Consider the following 19471-nt stretch of genomic DNA (forward strand, 5'->3'; position numbering starts at 1 on the left):
AAAAAGGAACATAACACACAGTCATACAAAAATGACAACCACACTTCATTTATTTATATTTCCACTAGCGAGGACAAGAACTTCAGAAACAAGTCAGAAGGCATGTACGGTCAGTCTCCTCTAACCTGTGACCCCTGCCAATATGACCCTTTGAAGCTCAGACAATTCAGTCTTATCTATATATATGGATTTCTTGCTTGCTGCTTTGCCCTCTTTGTATCGTGGGTCTGCAGGTTTGAAAGGGCTGTTCACAGCACTGCTGCCTCTGACGGATAAATCCTAAACCAGAGCACTGAGATTTGTTAGCGTGAGGAATGAGATAGCCACACATTAATAGTAACACTAATTTAAACTTTATATATGGCACTAAGGCTCCATTACACAGATGTATGGGACTTCCACACAAAAGCTCAGACACTCCAATGATTAAAAAAAAACACAATTATCATTTCACTTTGTCACACAAGTTAGTGATGGTTTGCAATTTTAAGCAATTTATGGCCATTGTGACAATTTTAAATGAGTATTAGCTCAGTAATCTTGTGTATTGTGAAAGGAGATACCTACTCACTTAACAATGCCTCATTTCCCCCCTTCAATGATTTAGACTGGCTCTGACTGCCCAGTGACATTCCAAAGGTTCACCACAGCAACATCACACGTGGAAACTGCTCAGAATCCACTGTGCCATTTAAATGACCTGTGGGGAGCTCGCACTTCATGGGAGCAGGAAATCTGCAGAGAATGGTCCCAGACTGCCTGGGAGTTGTTTTCGAGCATTAACGAGTACAGGGCAGTAAGGGGTGATAACCTAGCACTTTAACTTTGTGTCTATGTCACACTGCACTGAGTATGCTTAGTGGGCCACTGTTTAAACTTTTGCTCATTATCAATGGCTGCATCATTTGTGATTCATATGTCAGCTTCACTCACCGATTAAGCATTTTAACCGAGAGAGCAATCACAATAACACACATAACATACCTCCAAAGTGCGTCCAGTCTGCAGATTTGCTGGGCAAAGGCAATCTAAAATTCATGCATGAAAACAGAGAAATTGATACTGATCAAGGACAGGTAAACATTTTACCAACTAGAACTGCCTTCCATTTATGCAAATTCACCGCTAGTACAACAGTTAGTGAAAGTCAGTTGATCACAGACCCAAAAAAAACCTGAACTGTGGCATCTGGGATACAAGTCAACAATGCAAGGCTGTAGCTTTGGTTAATAATCATCTAGATATCCCACTGCCCCCTTTCCCCTTCCTTAAATTGCCCACAGGTTTCCTTCCCGCAGCTTATGCTAAGAAATGTGCAGATGGACATCTGTGTGAAAATAGAACTGGGTTTGGCCTGGAATGCCCTCTTAAGGCTGGGTAAGCCCGTCGACTCTCTACATCAATGCTCACACATGAAGAATGGACACTTGGGAGAAATATTAAGAGTGACACCACATCTGTGGGAACAAATCTTGCCAGGGTGAGTATTTCAGGGGGTGGGGAATTAGTAAGAGGAGGAGGAAAAAGGCTGCGAAAAATATGTTGAGTCACTGCCACTGATTTCCAGGAGACAGTGGAAGAGTGTTAGTCTCACCTTGGACTCAAGACAGTTGTGGTTGAAGCTCCCCCTCTTGGACTGGGGCACTTACTCTAGGCTGACACTTCAGCACGGTACTGAGAGGCCTGCGGTGCCAGCTTTCTGATGATAAAAATGGGGCCCGAAATTCCACAAAGAAGAATGTTCACCAATATTTTCAACCAGCACAACAAAAAGAAACAGATCACATGATTTCTCTTCTCATTTACTATATATGGGCTCTTGCTGTGCACAAATTAGTTTCCAAATCTGCCCACAACAAAGACTAGATTTCAAAAGTAATTCACTAGATGCTGCACATTCAGGGGCTCAACATTAATTCAAGTTGGTCTGTCTTTCACAGAGACTAAGGAGAAGCAATGACTTACACACCAGCAGACAGTTGTGGGTGAATAATCTAGGTACATTTCAATAAACATCATCCAGGGCAGAGTGAGATTTCAGATTTTGGCTAAAGTCTGTGCTTTACAAAACGGATGTCAGTGCTGGGAAACAGCAAAGGGTACCCAAAGTAGAAGATATTCCCTCAGGCCAGGTATAGCAAGCTGGTAGATAGAATAAAATGTTCTCCTCAGAGGATTACACAGTAATGAACCTCCTCCCCAACTTCAGGATTGGGACTTGCTACCACAAAGTGGCATTCCCATTACCCAAACTGGCTATTACACAAGCTCAATCATGGAAAACCAATACTGCAAACAATGGTTGTATGATAAGGCAAGGGAAGGGCTTAAATGGTTGGAATGTTAAACTCGCTCCTAAATGATTCTTTCACCCCACTTAATTAAATTAAGATTAATTCAATGTTATTAACTACATTTGTACAGGTACAGCTTCCATTCTGAGCACCTGATCACTCTTGTGCTTGGAGACCATGGCTTTGTATCTGAAAATACCACAGCAACCATACAGCAAGAAGTGATTCGGTTGGATGGAGAGGGATAGCTTGCATGGAGGATAAATGTTGGCATAAACCAGTTGGGCTGAATGGCCCATTTCTGTACAGCACATTCTATGTAATCATTAAGGCCAGGTCACATTGTGTTTGAATCGGTAAGCCAATCTTTATTTTGTGTAATGTAAGAAGACTTGAGGCAAAGGTTTGATTATCCCACACGCTAACATGGGTCAATTAAAACAAATATTCATAGAAACAGAAAATAGGAGCAGGAGTAGACCATTCGGCCCTTCGAGCCTGCTCCGCCATTCATTATGATCATGGCTGATCAACCAACTCAATAGCCTGCTCCCGCTTTCTCCCCATATCCTTTGATCCCTTTCACCCCAAGAGCTATATCTAACTCCTTCCTGAAAAGATATAATGTTTTGGCCTCAACTACTTTGTGGTAGCGAATTCCACAGGTTCACAACTCTCTGGGTGGAGAAATTTCTCCTCATCTCAGTCCTAAATGGTCTACCCCGTACCCTCAGACTGTGACCCTTGGTTCTGGACTCCCTCACCATTAGGTCCATCCTTCCTGCATCTGCCTTGTCTAGTCCTGTTAGAATTTTATAGGTTTCTATGAGATCCCCCCTCATTCATCTGAACGCCAGCGAATATAATCCTAACCGACTCAATCTCTCCTCATATGTCAGTCTTGCCATCCCAGAAAGGTGGAACATTATAATAGGCCAGCATGTGGCTCATCCGTACTGAGATAGCCCTCTGACAGTTTGTATTTTGTCCTCCCGTATATCCTAATAATGCAGCACCAGGTCTTTGTCATTCATGGGTCCTCACAAGAGTTGGAGCACAAGCAAGCTTCCCTTGTGTACAAACAGGATACTTGCAACTGGCACTAGCACTCTGGGTTAGGGGAAAGAGGAGAAATATATATATGATCCCTATCAGAAGATGCCCAAGGTCATCCAATTCCTATAATTAGACTGCCTGGCATGTGGTTTTTATTTAGTGTACATCAGAAAAAACACTTACTGCACATGGCAACATCATTTGAGTTGATGTTACTCCAACCTTTGAAAGCAGAGCCTGGGGGAGTGTGGGGGAAATCCCAGGGCAAGGTCAGTATTTGGATGCGACCCGCAAAGGGCAAAGTCTGAGAACCACTGCTGCCCCAACGTCAAAAATGTTTATTACACTGAAGGAGGGGAGTGCAGTAGGAACACTTTAACAGGTCACAGCTCTTGGAAGATTAAATAAATCAGCTGCTTGCGCCCACTACCAAACACTATTAAGTGACCTGTAACAACGTTTAGATGTGATGTGCATCTCTAGCCAATCAAATAGGCACCGTGTGCAGATTCCTTGCAGTGTTGCTAACTCCTGAAAGTTTCACCAACACTTGCAACTGTTTGTCTCAGTCAGCTTTTATCCTCCCTTGTCCATCTCAACATTTCTACGACAAGTTCAAGTTTTCAAAGGATAAGAGGAAAACATTTCTGTTAACGTCTCATATGCAGTAGGATTCTACACAAGGGTACAGGAGTTCAAGAATCGCTAAGGACATTGTGGCTTCCCATTGATCAAATCTATTAACCAAAACAATCACAGCGTTAGAAACATTTCATGGATTCGGTTAATTATTGGAGTTCAAGTGCTGGTTATTGATGGCGTGACAGCAAATTCCACACTTACCTGGCCATTTTTCTTGGGCCTTGGGGCTCAGGGTGCACAGGGCAAAGTCTAAAACAAACAGGGGGGGCACACTTGCATCAGTTACCTTTTCCATCCTCATTGTTTAGCAACAACAAATCTCTATTGGTGGCAAGTTGTACCAGCCGCCCCACAGCAAGAATTGTGTCCTGCCATCCAAAAAGATGATCATAGGTTGGAGTGTGGAGGCAGTGCAACACTACAACTCATCAAAATTAGTAGGGAAAGAGATCAAGCTGGGGCTGGAGTCCATGAAAGCAATCCATGCATTTTCTTAAAAAGCAAATTTTGAAGAGGTGCAATAGAAACAAACCTTTTGCTATACAATGCACCAAAAGAGAAAGCTGTACTTACAACACTCTTGAAAAATGTAAATTAGGATTTGATCAGGTGGAGAGAGAACAATCTCTGAATAGGACAATTAAGAATACTTTTGGCTTTATTTGCAATGCAGGAAATATTCGTGCATATTGCATTCAAATTCAAAACGTTCTGAACTTTCTTAAAGACTTGCATTTACAGAGTATCTCATTATCTCAGGACATTGTAAAACATTGTGTGATGTTGGTTGAGGGATAATTCATGGCTATGACACTGGGAAGAACTCCACCGCTCTTCATTGAGAGAGTGCTGTGGGATCTTTGCATCCACCTGAGGGGGCAAACGGGGTTTTGGTTTAATGGTTCATTGGAAAAGATGGCACCTGTGACAGTGCAGTGCCCCTTCAATACTGCACTGGGATTCCCACCATCCCCTTCCATCTTACCTGCTAAGCTCCTTCACATGTGCATCTCCTCCATGTTGAATCAGCTTGTCCAGCACGTCAAGGGGTGAGATCGATGTACACGACTGGGACAATGAATCCTCCAATTGCTCGCCTGCTAGCTTTTGCAGCTCAGAGGTCTTCTGTTTGATGAAGAGACTTGCCGTCTTGGGCAAGGCCAAATCAAAAAGGTGTTCGTACAGGGAGGGATGAGCACTGCCAAGTGGAGGGTGCCTCAGTGCCTGGACCTTTAACAGGGGGCTGGATGTAAAAACCTCCAATATTGTCGACCCTGCTTTGAGCACCTCTTGCTTGATTGGGCTTCCAGAACAGTTGTCACTTGGCTTGTCAATGGGCATGAACCCCTGCTTGATAGGACACTGCTCTTGCATGTGAGGGTCTGGTGCTTTGCAGGTTGTAGGTAGGGCTTGCTGGAGCTCAGGGCATATTCCCTGCTCGGTGGCTGAAGAGTACAATTCCTGTTCACGCTTCATCTGAGGGCCAGTGAGTGTTTCAGTCCTGTGCTGAAATGGGGAGTCGAATCCTCCTCGAGTAACCAGGGACTGCAGATCCACGGGTGTAATTTCAGAAAGTTCATCAGCAAAAGCAGCTGCCAAGGTAAAACTATATCATTATATTCAGTAAAACTCCCAGCACAGGTCTAATTATACCATTTCTCCTTCCACAGATGAGCAGTGCTATTCTAAGTCCCTGTACATATACGAGGGACTGAATTGCCTACTCCTGCTCCTAGTTCTTATGCCACTGACAGTCAAAAAGTAATATGAAAAACCTTGCATTTATATAGCATCTTCACAGTAAAATGTCCCAAATAGTTCACAGGAGTATTAGACAAAAGTTGACACCAAGCCACATAAGGAGAAGGTGGCCAAAAGCTTTGTCAAAGAGGTCAGTTTTTAAGGAGGGTCGTGGTGGTCAAGAGTTGGAGAGGTTTAGGGAGGGGATTCCACAGCTTAAGGTCTAGGCAGCTGAAGAAATGGCTGCCTATGATGGGATGAAGGAAGATGATGATAATTAAATTGTGGAAAGAAGGAAGTAGAGGTTTCTTGAACTCCATACCTAAAGCAGCAGAGATTAATTGCCAAAGCCACTATCCCTGCTTAAGGCTCTCCATGGGGGGCATGACCCCAGATGAGAGGAAACATTTTTATCTTACTGCATGTCACCATGAGCCCAGATGAACTAACACCACTGAAATTTTAGTTACAAATTTTGTTTTGAAGTTTGCGAATAATCCCTCATGATATTGCCCACCAACAGAGCCAAATAAATCAGGAGTTCAGTCATTTTGCTGATGTGCGTTAACTTAAATAGAAACTGGTTTCTGTTCTTGTATTTGGCTATCAACTGGGGCCAGAAACAAACGTGAATTCGGAATATTATAGCACAGGAACAGGCCATTCGGCCCATTAAGTCTGCCAGAGTTTTTCTCCATGAGCCACCTAGAACATTCCCACTGTCCTGGCCACACAAAATCCCTCTTTTTCAAACAACTAATCTTCTTTTGCTGTCCTTTAACAATGGTTTGCAGCAGAGAATTCCATAGAACGTGTTTCTATGTCTCCTAATTGTGCTCAAATGTTAGACCTGTCAAACACTATTTGCACTTATACAAGCAAGAGGGAAAAGAATAATAAACTTGCATTTATGTAACATCTTTCATGTCCTTGGGACATCCCAAAACACTTTCCAGCCATTGGATTACTTTTGGAGTGTGGTCACCTGTGGCACTGTAGGGAAACACAAGATTGCTAAGAGCAAAAAAAAAAACAAACGGCCAAAACTTTTGGTGTTATTTGAAGGAGGACTGTTGGCTAAGACTCCTGGAGAACTCCCAGAGACTGTTTTCCAAGTGCTGCTATGGGATCTTTTGCAACTGAGCAAGCAAAGGTCTCAGCCAAAAGATGATGTTTCTGACAATGCAGCCTGTAGTATGTGCTCAAGTTGTAGAGTAGGGCCTGAAACCACGTACTTCTGGTTCAGGAGCTACAGTGCAACAAACTGAGCTAAAACATAAACTTACTTGTAGTGTGCCATCCTCTCCTTTTAAAGTTCATGTCTCTTGTTTCTAAATACAATGTCCTACACATTTTATTCCTTCCTGTACCCTCACCAAGCTCCAAACAAGGCTCATCGCATCATCTATACTTTTCCTCCCCCCAATATCTCAAGAGCCTCCCGAACTCCTAAACTTTACAGGATGTCAAAATACAAGTTTATCACTGCATCTTGTATTGAAAGTTTGTTCCTTTTCCAATTTTGTTTGCATTCTGCGCTCTGGATATTGGCATCTAGGGCTCAAAAAGTTTTAAAACTAACACTGAGATAAGAATGAGTCTCTGAAATCTATGGAGAGAACAGTTTCAGAACAAGTGCACTCCTGATGAAGGATCTATCAGTATTAACCATCTAAGAGTCTTGACAGTTTTACAAGGCATTTGTCTGGCATTACAGGATATAAAATCTAGAAAAGGACAATGCAACATTTTGCACAGAGATGTTTAGTATAAGCATCCTCATGAAGGGGCAGAACAGTCAGTTTGGAAATAAGTGCAGATGGGGAAAGAGAGATGGTAGGTCCTTCATTATCTCTGCATTCAGTAAATTTCAGCACCCTTGCTTATTCATTTACTACCTTTGGCGTGAGAAATGTACCTTCTTCATTCTCTTTTTCCATTCCATCCTGTAGATTCAAACCCTTTATAACCTCTGGCAGCTCTTTCAAGGATACCGTTTTGACGTTCTCATTCTCCAACCCTGAATACAAAGGACGCAAAAAGAAAGAAATTGCTGCAGGTAACATGGAAAAAATGCTAAGTTCAATTGGGCAGAGATCAGAATTGCTGCTTCCAATACACTGATAGTTGACAAAATATTATTATTAGTGCAGTGAAAAAGCTAATCGTTCCAGCCCATGGGGGTGCGATGGTAGAGTAGCTACAAGACAAGATTGGACAAATTGGGGGTCTCTTCTCTAAAGGTGGCCTGATAAACACCTTGAAACTTATGAAGGGGTTTGATAGGGTAGAAAAGATGTTGCTACATGTCTGGCAAGACCAAAACTAGGGACCATAAATATAAGATGTAAGGAATTCAAGAGAAACTACTTTACCCAGAGAGTGGTGCTTCTGGCCACATTTGAGAGTCAGGACAAATGGCAATGCTGCATTTAAGATGAAAACTAGATAATCACGAGGAAGAAAAGATATGGATATGCTGATTAGGTGAGATAAAGAGGGGTGGGAGAGGCTCATATGGAGCATAAACACCAGCATAGACCAGCTGGGCCGAATAGCCTGTTTCTGTGCTGCAAATTCTATTAAACCAAGTTCTAGAAGCAAACACTTTTTTTCCCCATCTACCTAGTTAATTGGTTTATCTGCACATTGGAACACACATCTAGGAGGGGCTGAGCACTTCAACTGAATTAGAACATGGAAAAAGCAGGCATTCCACTCACCACACGGGCTGTCAGCTGTTCCTTTATCACTTGTCATGTGTCGCTGCTTGATTAATGGCTTTCCACTGTCCAGTTTACCATCCTGCAACAGCAATGAAAAAATAAGACAGGACACCATTACATCATCGTGACATTAAAAGGAGGAACCTTACATTCCTAATATCTATTTGTATAAGGGTTGAATTAAGAACACTGGAGTCTGTGACGGTTAGCATTTATGTTGTAATTAATGCTTGCAACATGAGCTAAAAGCTCCAAAACAAATGAACCCCGAATGCATCAAGTTAAAGAATCATATTACACAGGAAAACAGGCAGAGCAAAATATCAAAGACAGATAGGAAAGAGATAGCCCAGGACTTATTGTTCTTGGAAAGTGGACGACAATGATAAAGTTAACATTTATTGTCCTCTCCAAGTTGCCCTGACTCAGAGTCAGATACATCATTGGTCTGGTTTACAAGGAATTCCAGTCCAGGTAGGAGTGGTAGCAGGATTCTTTCCCAAAAAAAATAAAAGGAATAGCGACCCAGTTAGATTTTTAATCCACAATCTGGTAGTTTTTGTAGTCCTTTTACCTTTCCTGGTGCCAGTGCACACATTTCCAGATTTATTAAATTCAGTTTCACAACTTGCTTTGTAGGTTTGAACGTGCGATTTCTCAGTTCCTAGTCCAGGAGCACGCTCTGGGTGGGATAGCTCAGTGGAGTATTTCTCAAACTGCAGGGAGCATAAACACTTACCGGAGTGGGGTAATCTGCAAAATAGTCTAGCAGTGTGCGAGAGTGGCGGCTGACGGCAGGCTCGGTGAGAGCCTGGAGCAGAGCAGTCGCCACGTACAATGCAGGGTGGGCTGACTGTCTCATGTCAAAGGCACGGAGGAGATAAGAGTGGCAGGACAATAGCCAGGTGGACCCACAGTTATCAAGACCAGTGGTGGGCGCCAGGTGAGTTCAGCCTTGTTCAAGAGAGGCGAGTTTTAAAAAAATATTTAAACTCAAGTGAGGGCACTGAAACACAAACTTGCCCAAGTATCATGAGCATTATGATTTAGATGGTTGGAGTATGATTATGAGCCCATTTGAAAAGGGGTCCTTCACCCAAAAATGGTTGGGAATCACTGGACTCTGAGGAAAGCCCTTTAATGCAAGACTGGAGGTTGTGCTCACCGCATCCAAGTCAGCAAAACCAGCAGCTATGAAAATGGCTGAATAAGTTTGGAAAGGATTCATGCAAATCTTCTATAAGATTCAAGTAAAGCCAATGGTAAATGTCACTGCCGATTGCCACAGCAGCCCAGACTAGTGAACGTGGCTGTAAAGAAGGAAATGGAGAGAAATGACATGGTGAGATTGCAGGGAAGAAGGGAGGAGGAAAGAGAGAGAAGATGGGAAAGGATAAGAGAAGAAAGGAAAAGAAAGGGAAGACAGAGGAGAAAAGAAAAAGGAAGTCAGGCACACAGGCTTGCAATTAAAACACCTCAAAACATTCCATAGGCTTGTCCTGAGAACAGCATTGCGAGAAGACACTGATCACCGTGTGCAATGTGTCACTTACACACAATAACATTCGCACTATAGGTAACATTAATTTATTTACTCATCTATAAATTTACACAACTAAACATCATCCTTTTACCTTCCTTGGCAGTGCTGCTGCCTGAAATGAACTGTGCATAAATTCATCTGCAGAGCATGTAGGGGGAGGGGAGAGGGTGGGTGCTTCAGTAGACGATCCTTTCCCAACTGTAAAAAGAGAGCCAGAATTAACAAATTACTCTTTCAACAACCTTAGGCTCCCTGCTGTGATATCACTAAGAGAGAATATGATAACAGTAAGCAGCCAAGTTAACCATGTGACCAGCAAATATTGCTCAAAGAAGCTTTCAGTTTAGCTAGCAGCATATGATGCGAAGGAACTGCAGCTGTACTTTCTTGTTAACAACAGCTGTTGAATCTTTATCGTAAATCGGTCGTGTTCAGCAACTCCGTACCACATCTTCAAATAAACCGAACCCTCCCCAACTTGTGGAAGTTAATAGGTCAGAGGCTCAATGTGAGCAATGTTCTCACACCCAAAACATCAGAACCTGTCTTTTTCCTTGCAGACTGACTGACCTCTTGGGTATTTGTAGTGTTGCCAAATTTTAGTATTGGTGCTTTCTTCAGCCATCCACTTTCTTGACAGTTTAATCGAGGGTGCTGCCCTAAGGAACTTGTGCAGCGTCCTGGGTCTTGGTGCCCCAACGACCACAACAATTGGCCGCTTGTGTCAGAGGGGTATACAGCAAGCACCATGATGTCAATGACCTTCAGACCGCTACTGAGAGGATTCAACATCTGCCCAGATAATTCTCTCCTTGATTTACATTATTGCACTGCGTTGTCACCAGACTCAATGTATTGGTTACCTTAAGCTAACGTATTTGAACGTGATGCTCATTTCACTCCATCTCAAATTGCTCCAAATCGCAACCACCAGCAACTAATAGTATTGTACACCAGTTCAATACAACCCAAACCAAAAGGAGGATTAATCTGTAATCGCAGTACTAGGTGTTTTTCCATTGCTGACACTGCGAAAATGTCACAAAATCACCATCGCACTTCATTGAAAGCCTTGTGACAACACCAACTATTCAAAGTCAAATGAACAGTTTACCTGAGGATTTTCCTACTGCACATTATATAGGGACAGCCCACGTGATTAAGCAACAATCCTTGGAGATTACAGCAGGTAGCGGGCTGGGGTATACTCACCAGGTGTACTGTGAACCCTGTATAGGCAAGAGGCACTCTGGGATGTTTCAGATGGGCTGTGAGAAAGTCCTCTGGAGGAGGGAGGTGTCGACAGCCCACAGGTGGTTGATGGGCTCCAGAGCATGTCCTAGGATGGAGGCACAAATTCAAAAACACTGAGCTTCAAAATTCAATTAAACCACATTGTCCTTGCTTAGCAAGGGCTTGGTTTACCTGGATCCCATCTGTAGGGAGGCGTTGCATGGTTGGTGGCGTCTTGTACCGAGGCTGGGTTCCTGGGAGACTGGAGAAGGGGGTCCTGGGCGTGTAAGATGCAGAAGATGTACTTCCTGCAATTAAATTTAGTAAAAAGGTGAAACTCATAAAGAAGCTTTCTGTACAGAAATTAAACCAGTAAAATATCCCCCAAGAAAAAACATTTCTTTTTTTTTTCCCTCTAGTCAAAAATTAGATTTAATTTGAAAGTAGATCAACACAAAGACTTTATGAAATTTTACCGATCACCATTGATTACAGGATGATTTAAAGGTATTTCAAATTATGAAGGGCAGATTGTTTCCAGTAATTGATGAAGTCTTGACTCTTGAATGAGGGGGCACAAGAATAAATAGAGGAGATTTAGGACAGAAGGTTGAGGGGCTGTGAAATGCACCACAAGAGTTAATGAAGCAAAGACCAGGTCAATATTTACAAACTGGTTCGATAAGTCATGGAATGAAGGGGCGAATAAATGGATTAGAAACAGGGCAGGGACATGGAGCTAGAATACTGTTGTGAGAAGGATAATCATCAATATAGACTAGATGGGCAGAATGGCCTGTTTGTTTTGTAACTTCTGTACAATTTTATATAACTCAAGATAGCCTTCCTTACCAAAGCTGCTCTGAGAATCTGAGAACGGGCTGGAGCTGTGGTCTGTGTGCTTATGCTGTGTATGTGTAGAGAAGTGTTTAGGCATGACTGTGTAACCCTCCTCACATGATGCCTCCTTTGGGTCCAGGGAAACTTTGGCACATTCTATGACAATGTCGTGAGTTTCAAATCGCTTCCACCTGTGCAATGGAACAGGAAACAGAACCATTAGCCATTGTCAACTCATTTCATTCAGTGACACTGGGGAATAAAAACTTATTGCCTCAGGGTGGGTCTAACCCAGTCAGCTGTTGTAAGAATCATGTTTCAGTTACTATCTCTAGTGCCTAAAACAATACATGCATCTGTTCAGCTATAACTCCTCTACAGTCCATAGAATTTATAAAAGTAACCATTGGCTTCTCAGATTTCAGGTCTATTTCACAAGCAGCTGGTTACATAAAGCTACAGCACAGGCCTGTATCAGCTTTGGCTCAGTGGACAGCAGTCTTGCCTCTGAATCTCAAGGTTCCAGGTTCAAGCCACACTCCAGGGCTTGAGCACATAAAATCAAGGCTGCGTTCCAATGCAGTACTTAGGGAATGCTCTACTGTCGGAGATGCTGTCTTTCGGGTGAGATGTTAAATCGAGGTCTCATCTGCCTGTTCAGATGGATGTAAAAGATCCCATGGCACTTTGAAGAGCAGCAGGGGAGTTATCCCCTGTGATCTGGTCAATATTTATTCCTCAATCAACATCACAAAAAACAGAAAACGCTGGAAAAACTCAGCAGCATTTGTGGAAAGAGAAACAGAGTTAACGTTTTGAGTCCTTGTGACCCTTCTTCAGAGCATTTTTCCAGCATTTTGTGCTTTTGTTTCGGATTTCCAGCATCTGCAGTATTTTGCTTTTAATTAGAAAAAACAGATTAGCTGGTCATTATCACATTGTTGACCACATTTGTTAGTCTATGATGCCAACACAACCGAAGCAGAAGCTGTTTGGCTCATCTAGTCTATGCTAGTGTTCATGCTCAATGAGACTCCTGCCACTTGAATTACCTCTTCTTGCTCTCTCTATTCCGTTCTCCCTCACAGGCATCAAGCGACCCCTTAAATGCATCAATGCCTTCAAATTCAACCAGCAAGTTCCACATTCTCAGCAATCTCTGCAAAGAAATTCCTGTTAATTTCTTTACTTGGAAGATTGAGAGAAGATTTAATATAGAGGTGTTCAAAATCATGAGGAGTCCAGACAGGGAAGTAGGTCCTATAAGCCGAATGGTTGAGAATCGGGGACACCAATTTCAAGTGACTGGCAAAAGAACCAAAGGCAAAATGAGGAATTTTTTTTTTTTGCACATGATTAGGGTCTGTATGCACTGCCTGTGTGTGTGTGATGGAGGCAGATTCAATCATGGTTTTCAAAAGGGAATCAGATAAGCACTTCAAGGGGAAAAATTTGTAGAGCTTCAGGGAAAGGGCAGGTAGGGAGAAGTAGAATATTGAGTTCAACAACTTTAGATCTTGAACTCCCTCCTCCATCCCCACCCCTTCCCATTTCTTCCCTCTCCCTTTTGTTTTCTCCAATAATTTATATGGATTTTTCTTTTCCCACCTATTTCCATTATTTTTAAATGTATTCCACCCATGGTTTATTTCACCCCACCCCCACTAGAGCTACCTTGCTTGTCCTGCTCTCCATTCTTAATTAGCACATTCTTTTAGATAATATCACCACCTTCAACACCTCTTTGTTCTTTTTGTCTGTGACATCTTTTGGTTATCTCCTCCTATCACTGCTTGCTTGTCCCAACAACTCCCCCCCCCCACCCCTAAACCAGCTTATGTTTCACCCCTTTCCTATTTCTACTTAGTTCTGTTGAAGGGGCATGAGGACTCGAAACGTCAACTTTGCTTTTCTCCGCTGATGCTGCCAGACCTGCTGAGTTTTTCCAGGTATTTCTGTTTTTGTTAGGGAGAAGTAGAGCTAGTTAAATTGCTCTTGCATAGTGCTGGAATGGGCTCGAAGGGCTGAATGGTCTCCTTTAGGGCTGTAACCATTCTATGTTTCTATTTGATTAGTTTCTGGCTTTACATTATGCCCCATCGTATTTTTTCCCTTCATCACAGAGATCTTGCCCAAATCCCACCACTCCAGAGACTTGAACCCATAATCCAAGCTGACACTCCCAGTGCAGTAAAAAGGAGCACTGCACTGTCAGAAGTGCTGTCTTTCAGGTGAGACATTAACCAGAGGCTCCGCCTGCCATCTCAGGGAGGTAAAAGATCCTGCGGCACTTATTTTTGAAAAAGACCAGGAAGAGTTCTCCCCAGAGACCTGGGCAAACAGATTAAACAAATAGATTCTCTGGTTATTATCCCTTTGCTTTTTACAGGATCTTGAAATGCAGTGCATTTCCTACATTACGACAGTGACTACACTTCAAAAGTACTTCATTGACTGTAAAGTGCTTTTCGACACCCTGAGATTGTGAAAGGTGCTATAGAAATGCAAAGTTTCTGTTTTACACACCTGGAGGAGGAACAGAGAAATAAAAAAGGACATTACAGCTCACTCACTGCAATACTGGCCACTAGGTAACATGTGATACCAGATTGATTATATCAGAGACTTAAACATACACAAAACGATAAATCTCTCCAAAGCTGGTTGAAACCTGGCTTTGACACAAGGCTAAGACCACAAAAAAAATTAAACCAAAATGGCTGGAAAAAGGATGAGCAACAAGTCCATGAGGTTAAACTGCCCAAATGAAATAAAAATTCAACAATTTTAAAGCAACTGTAACATCGCATTAGATTAAATGCTCTTTGATGAGTCTAGACTTTTATAAAAATGGGAAAATGTGCGAGTGAGACAAACATAAGGATTCGCAAGACATCACTTACTTAATGGGATCCAGTTCATGGTCCTTGGTTCCAGTCACTAGCTCGGGGTGGATTCGCACGTGTTCCAGCATCGGCTGCAACAGTTATTGGGAATGCGGTAAGTTTAAAATCAGTGCAACCAAGAGCTTGTTGCTGCCTGAGAGTCTTACAGGGACTTCAAAGAAAAACCAAACCAGTCAAAGTGAAACACACACAAATGTATACACCTGTGCACACGTGCACACAAACTCCCCCTCAATAAACCTCGGGCCTAAGCCTAGGCTAGTTTGCACAGATGAGTTTAATGAAATGTATAGCTCAATGATGAGAATAGGTAAATGTCTCCAACACATTTAACAATTTGAACAGTCACTCTTTAATTATCAAGTTCATCCATTCTAGTTTTAATTTCCTACCATTTGTACTTAGCCCCTGTCCATTTAAATTGTTCCCCACCAACACCCACCCCGTCTCCAAATTTCTTCCCTCTTCTGAAAATTCTGACCCATTCTGAAGTACAAGCCCAGACAGTGTGCTCTCATGCCTCACCCAACTGGTCACTTGCGACAACCTCGGGAGAGAGTGCATGCCAGCAGGCAGCTCAGCCGTGAAGCGATTACACCCCTCACAAGCCCTATACTTCGCCAGCCCCACAACCTTTCTTCTGCCAACCCCGCCCCTTCCCCCAAAGCAGAACTCCACCATGCACTGTCAAGCCCTTAGCTCTCCTTATTCAGTCACGTCTATGTGACTCCAGCCCCACATAAACATGGTGGACTCTTAACTGACCAGTGAAGTGATCTTGAAAGCCACTTTGCTGTATCAAAACCACTTGCAGTGGTTCAAAGCGAAAGCCCAGAACCATCTTCTCAGGGCAGCTAGGGTTGGGCAATAGATGAAACAGGGATCAGTTATTTTTTTTAAACCCACCACAGCAAGAGGAAGAATTCAAAATCTGCTCTCAGGTGGATGTAAAAGAATTCCGTGGCCCTATTCGAAGCAGAGTGATGGGGATGGGCGAAAGAAATTCCCTCTCCTGTAAGCTGACCAACATTTATCTCAACTATTGCTTAATATAAATGACCTGATTATTTTACTGCTGCTTGCTGTACAAAAATTGGTTGTGGTGTTTCCTAAGCTGCACTGACTGCTGCAAAGTACTTCATTAGGTGTAAAGTGGTGTGGGATGTCCAGAGGTGGTGAAAGGTGCTGTACAAATTCATCTGCAGCACCTCTGGCCCTGACTATACAACATCTTTGGCTTTCCATTCCACTTTGAGAAGATCCAGGAGTTTTTCCAATGTCTCACAGTGACCGAGACAAACATACCTCAGGATGTCCACACCACTTTACACCTCATGAAGTACTTTGCAGTAGTCAGTACAGTTTAGGATACACACAGATTGTGTCCATTAATCAATGCTACAATATCCTGCCACTGCCCCAAAAAAGAAAGAATCCAGCTTGGGTCTTACCTTTACCACCTCCTCAAAAGTTTCCATGTTTTCCTTCATACTGTAGTGGGAGCGGAGGTAGGACACAAAATTGCACGGGTACATCCCATAGAGACGGTGAAATAATGCATAAACACTGGCGTGTAGGTGGATCAGATATACTTCTGGCACTTGGCCTGTTAGAGTAAATAGATAACAGAAAACACTATGTATCGAAGAGTCAGGACAGTTCTGTCATTACAAATGATGATTTGTTTTTAAAAAGCTAATTTTAAATGCAGTGTAAAACTCCATTTGTAGAACAGCAAATTATACACAACTGAACTGATCTCCCCCCACCCACCCCCCGACTGTTTCCTAACCCCACTTTCACCCAATTTGCTTAACAGCAACTCTGGAATATGTGGGCTGGTGTGTTCACCAAATGGGCCTGGGTCTGCTGCTTCTGCACACAACAACTCATCATTATCCACCCAATTAGATAGATTTACTTTGTTAAAGGCATTATATAAATATAAGTTGTTACTATAATCAATGTACAGAAAACTGTTTTTGATTAACAGCCACGGACCTTAACATTAACTCTGTTTCTCTCACCATAGGTGTTGTCTGATCGGCTGAGCATTTTACATTTTCATCTCAGATTACTAGCATCAGAACTACTTCATTTTTGTTACAAAAATGATGGATGAGCAAGCACAGAAGTGGAAGACCAAATTATAGATTCTAAGGAAGATTCTGCAGTTCCTAGAACTATGATTGATAATTTGATCTGTTAAACCAAAGCCATCTGCCCTCTCAGATTAATGTAAAAAAAATCCCGAGGCCATTATTTCAGAGAAGTGCAGGGGAGTTTTCCCAGGTGTAGTGACCAATATTTATTCCTCAATCATCACCACCAAATAGGTTATCCCGACATTTAGTACGTTGCTGTGGGATCTTGCTGTGTGAAAATCAGCTGCTGTGTTTCCTTTGTTACAACAGTGGCTACCCTTTTTATTCATTCATGGGATGTGAGCATCACTGGCTGGGCCAGCATTTATTGCCCATCCCTAGTTACCTTTGAGAAGGTGGTGGTGAGCTGCCTTCTTGAACCGTTGCAGTCCCTGTGGTGTAGGTACACCCACAGTGCTGTTAGGGAGGGAGTTCCAGGATTTTGACCCAGCGACAGTGAAGGAACGGTGATATATTTTCAAGTCAGGATGGTGAGTGACTTGGAGGGGAACTTCTAAGTGGTGGTGTTCCCATCTGCTGCTCTAGATGGTAGTGGTCGTGGGTTTGGAAGGTGCTGCCTAAGGAACCTTGGTGAGTTTTATGCCCAAAAACACCAGCACGCTCATCTCCCCCAGCTGTTGATGACATTTCCTACATCAACCTGCCACAGACATTTAACAGTTTGCCAGGTTTGCACATTGCACAATTGACCATTGGGAAAAGAGTTGAAAGTGCCAAAACTCAAAACTACATTTAACACACTGGGGCAGAAGAGGTTCTCATCCCAGGAACCTTCGATTCAAAGCCAAGTACTCTGGGGGAAAAAAAAAAATGCCTGATGACCCACACGCCCAGCCTCGAATGGTAGAATCAGGGCACCACCTTCATTGCACCATTGAATACCTGGTTTTCGTAGGTTCCAGGCAGCTAACCGGCCAAAGATTTCAAAGAAATCGAGGAGATACTGCTTCCCAGCTTGTGGAATCATTGGCAGGAGGATGATTAACACAAGGACTCCAGTAGTGAGGACAACAATCTCGGTTTCTGTCTGCAGAGAGAAGATCAACAGCTGTAAGTCAACGGAGACAGTCCTTAAAATTTAAGAAAACGTAGTGAAACATGAGGATTGACCTCAATCCCAGCCAGGGAGGCAATGAGCAGGATCCCACAGGGAAAAGGAACCTTCATGTGTGCATTCTAGCATTCAAAGGCATTATAGGAACTGAAGGATGCCATTCAGCCCCTTAAGGCTGTTTTGTCAGTCAATTAGATCACAGTTGATCAGTTTCTCAACTCCTTCATGACCCCATAATCCCTTCATACCCATATCTAACAAAAATCTATCAATTTCCGTTTTGAAACTTTTAAATTAAGCACCAGCCTCAACAGCTTTTTGGGAGAGTTCCAGATTTCCACTCCCCTTTGCCTGGCAATAGGTCAGCTGTGAAAGATGCCAGAGAGCAGGGAAATAACCGAATAGGGAATCCACACAAAAGTATAGAATGGTTTACTTCCTGAACTGCTGGCATTGAGATAGCAGAAACTCTAGATTTGTCAGCCATGGTTCAGTGGGAAACACACACACCTTGAAATCAGACAGTCGTGGATTCAAGTCCCCCCCCCCTCTCCCGAGACTGGAGCCCATAATCCAGGACAACACTACAGTGCAGTACTGAGGGACTGTTACACTGTCAGAGGGGTCATCTTTCGAGTGAGACACTAAACCAAGGCTCCACTTGCTTTCTTGAGTGTGCATAAAAGATCCCATGGCACAATCCATAGAGGAGCAGGGGAGTTCCCCCTAGTGTGAACAACATTCATCATCCAACCAAGAGAGATTATTTGGTAGTTACCACACTGCTATACGTGGGAGCTTGCTGTGCGCAAATTGGCTGTATTTCCTACATTACAGCAGTGACTACACTTCAAAAAAGTATTTCATCAGCTGTGAAGTGCTTTGGGTGTCCTGCCATAGTGAAATGCACTTTTCAGTTGCAAGTTGTTTTTCATTCAAACCCCAACATGAACAAAAATCTTGGATGGGAAAGAGGAGAATGGAAAGATCATTAAAACTGCATGCATGTTTGAGACACTGGAGCAAAGTTTTTACCTGGTTACTGCTTGGGAGAGCATCAATTTAGATCAAAAGGGTTTTTGGAATAAAAGGGTAGGCAGGATGGGAGAGGAAAAAGGAAGGGGAAGGGCAAGAAATCTAAACACATCTAAAATCATAATTGCCTTAAAAAAGACAAAAAAAAAGTTTGAGGAACTGTAGAAAATTAACATATTAAAGAAACCACTCATTAAGCCAACCAATAACCCAATGATAATTTGAAGCTAACCATCA

The 19471-nt window shown here is 42.8% G+C and overlaps 1 protein-coding gene across 3 annotated transcripts in view; it reads right to left on the reverse strand.

The window, feature by feature from the left end:
* tsc1b (TSC complex subunit 1b) overlaps positions 1 to 19471 on the reverse strand; it is a 36445-nt gene that overhangs the window by 14343 nt on the left and 2631 nt on the right. For 2 of the 3 annotated variants that reach the window (XM_078550183.1, XM_078550181.1), the window contains exons 4-15: positions 18028 to 18172; positions 16432 to 16586; positions 14978 to 15051; positions 12087 to 12265; positions 11427 to 11542; positions 11214 to 11340; positions 10093 to 10199; positions 8456 to 8537; positions 7651 to 7752; positions 4978 to 5584; positions 4194 to 4241; positions 985 to 1028 (exon numbers count right to left, since the gene is read on the reverse strand). In XM_078550183.1, coding sequence (XP_078406309.1) covers positions 985 to 1028; positions 4194 to 4241; positions 4978 to 5584; positions 7651 to 7752; positions 8456 to 8537; positions 10093 to 10199; positions 11214 to 11340; positions 11427 to 11542; positions 12087 to 12265; positions 14978 to 15051; positions 16432 to 16586; positions 18028 to 18172 — 1786 coding nt within the window. The remainder of the gene's footprint in view (positions 1 to 984; positions 1029 to 4193; positions 4242 to 4977; positions 5585 to 7650; positions 7753 to 8455; positions 8538 to 10092; positions 10200 to 11213; positions 11341 to 11426; positions 11543 to 12086; positions 12266 to 14977; positions 15052 to 16431; positions 16587 to 18027; positions 18173 to 19471) is intronic. The other variant, XM_078550182.1, reaches the window with a different exon arrangement.

This window comes from Cetorhinus maximus, chromosome 10 (genome assembly GCF_964194155.1).
Source record: "Cetorhinus maximus chromosome 10, sCetMax3.hap1.1, whole genome shotgun sequence".
Classification (NCBI taxonomy): domain Eukaryota; kingdom Metazoa; phylum Chordata; class Chondrichthyes; order Lamniformes; family Cetorhinidae; genus Cetorhinus; species Cetorhinus maximus.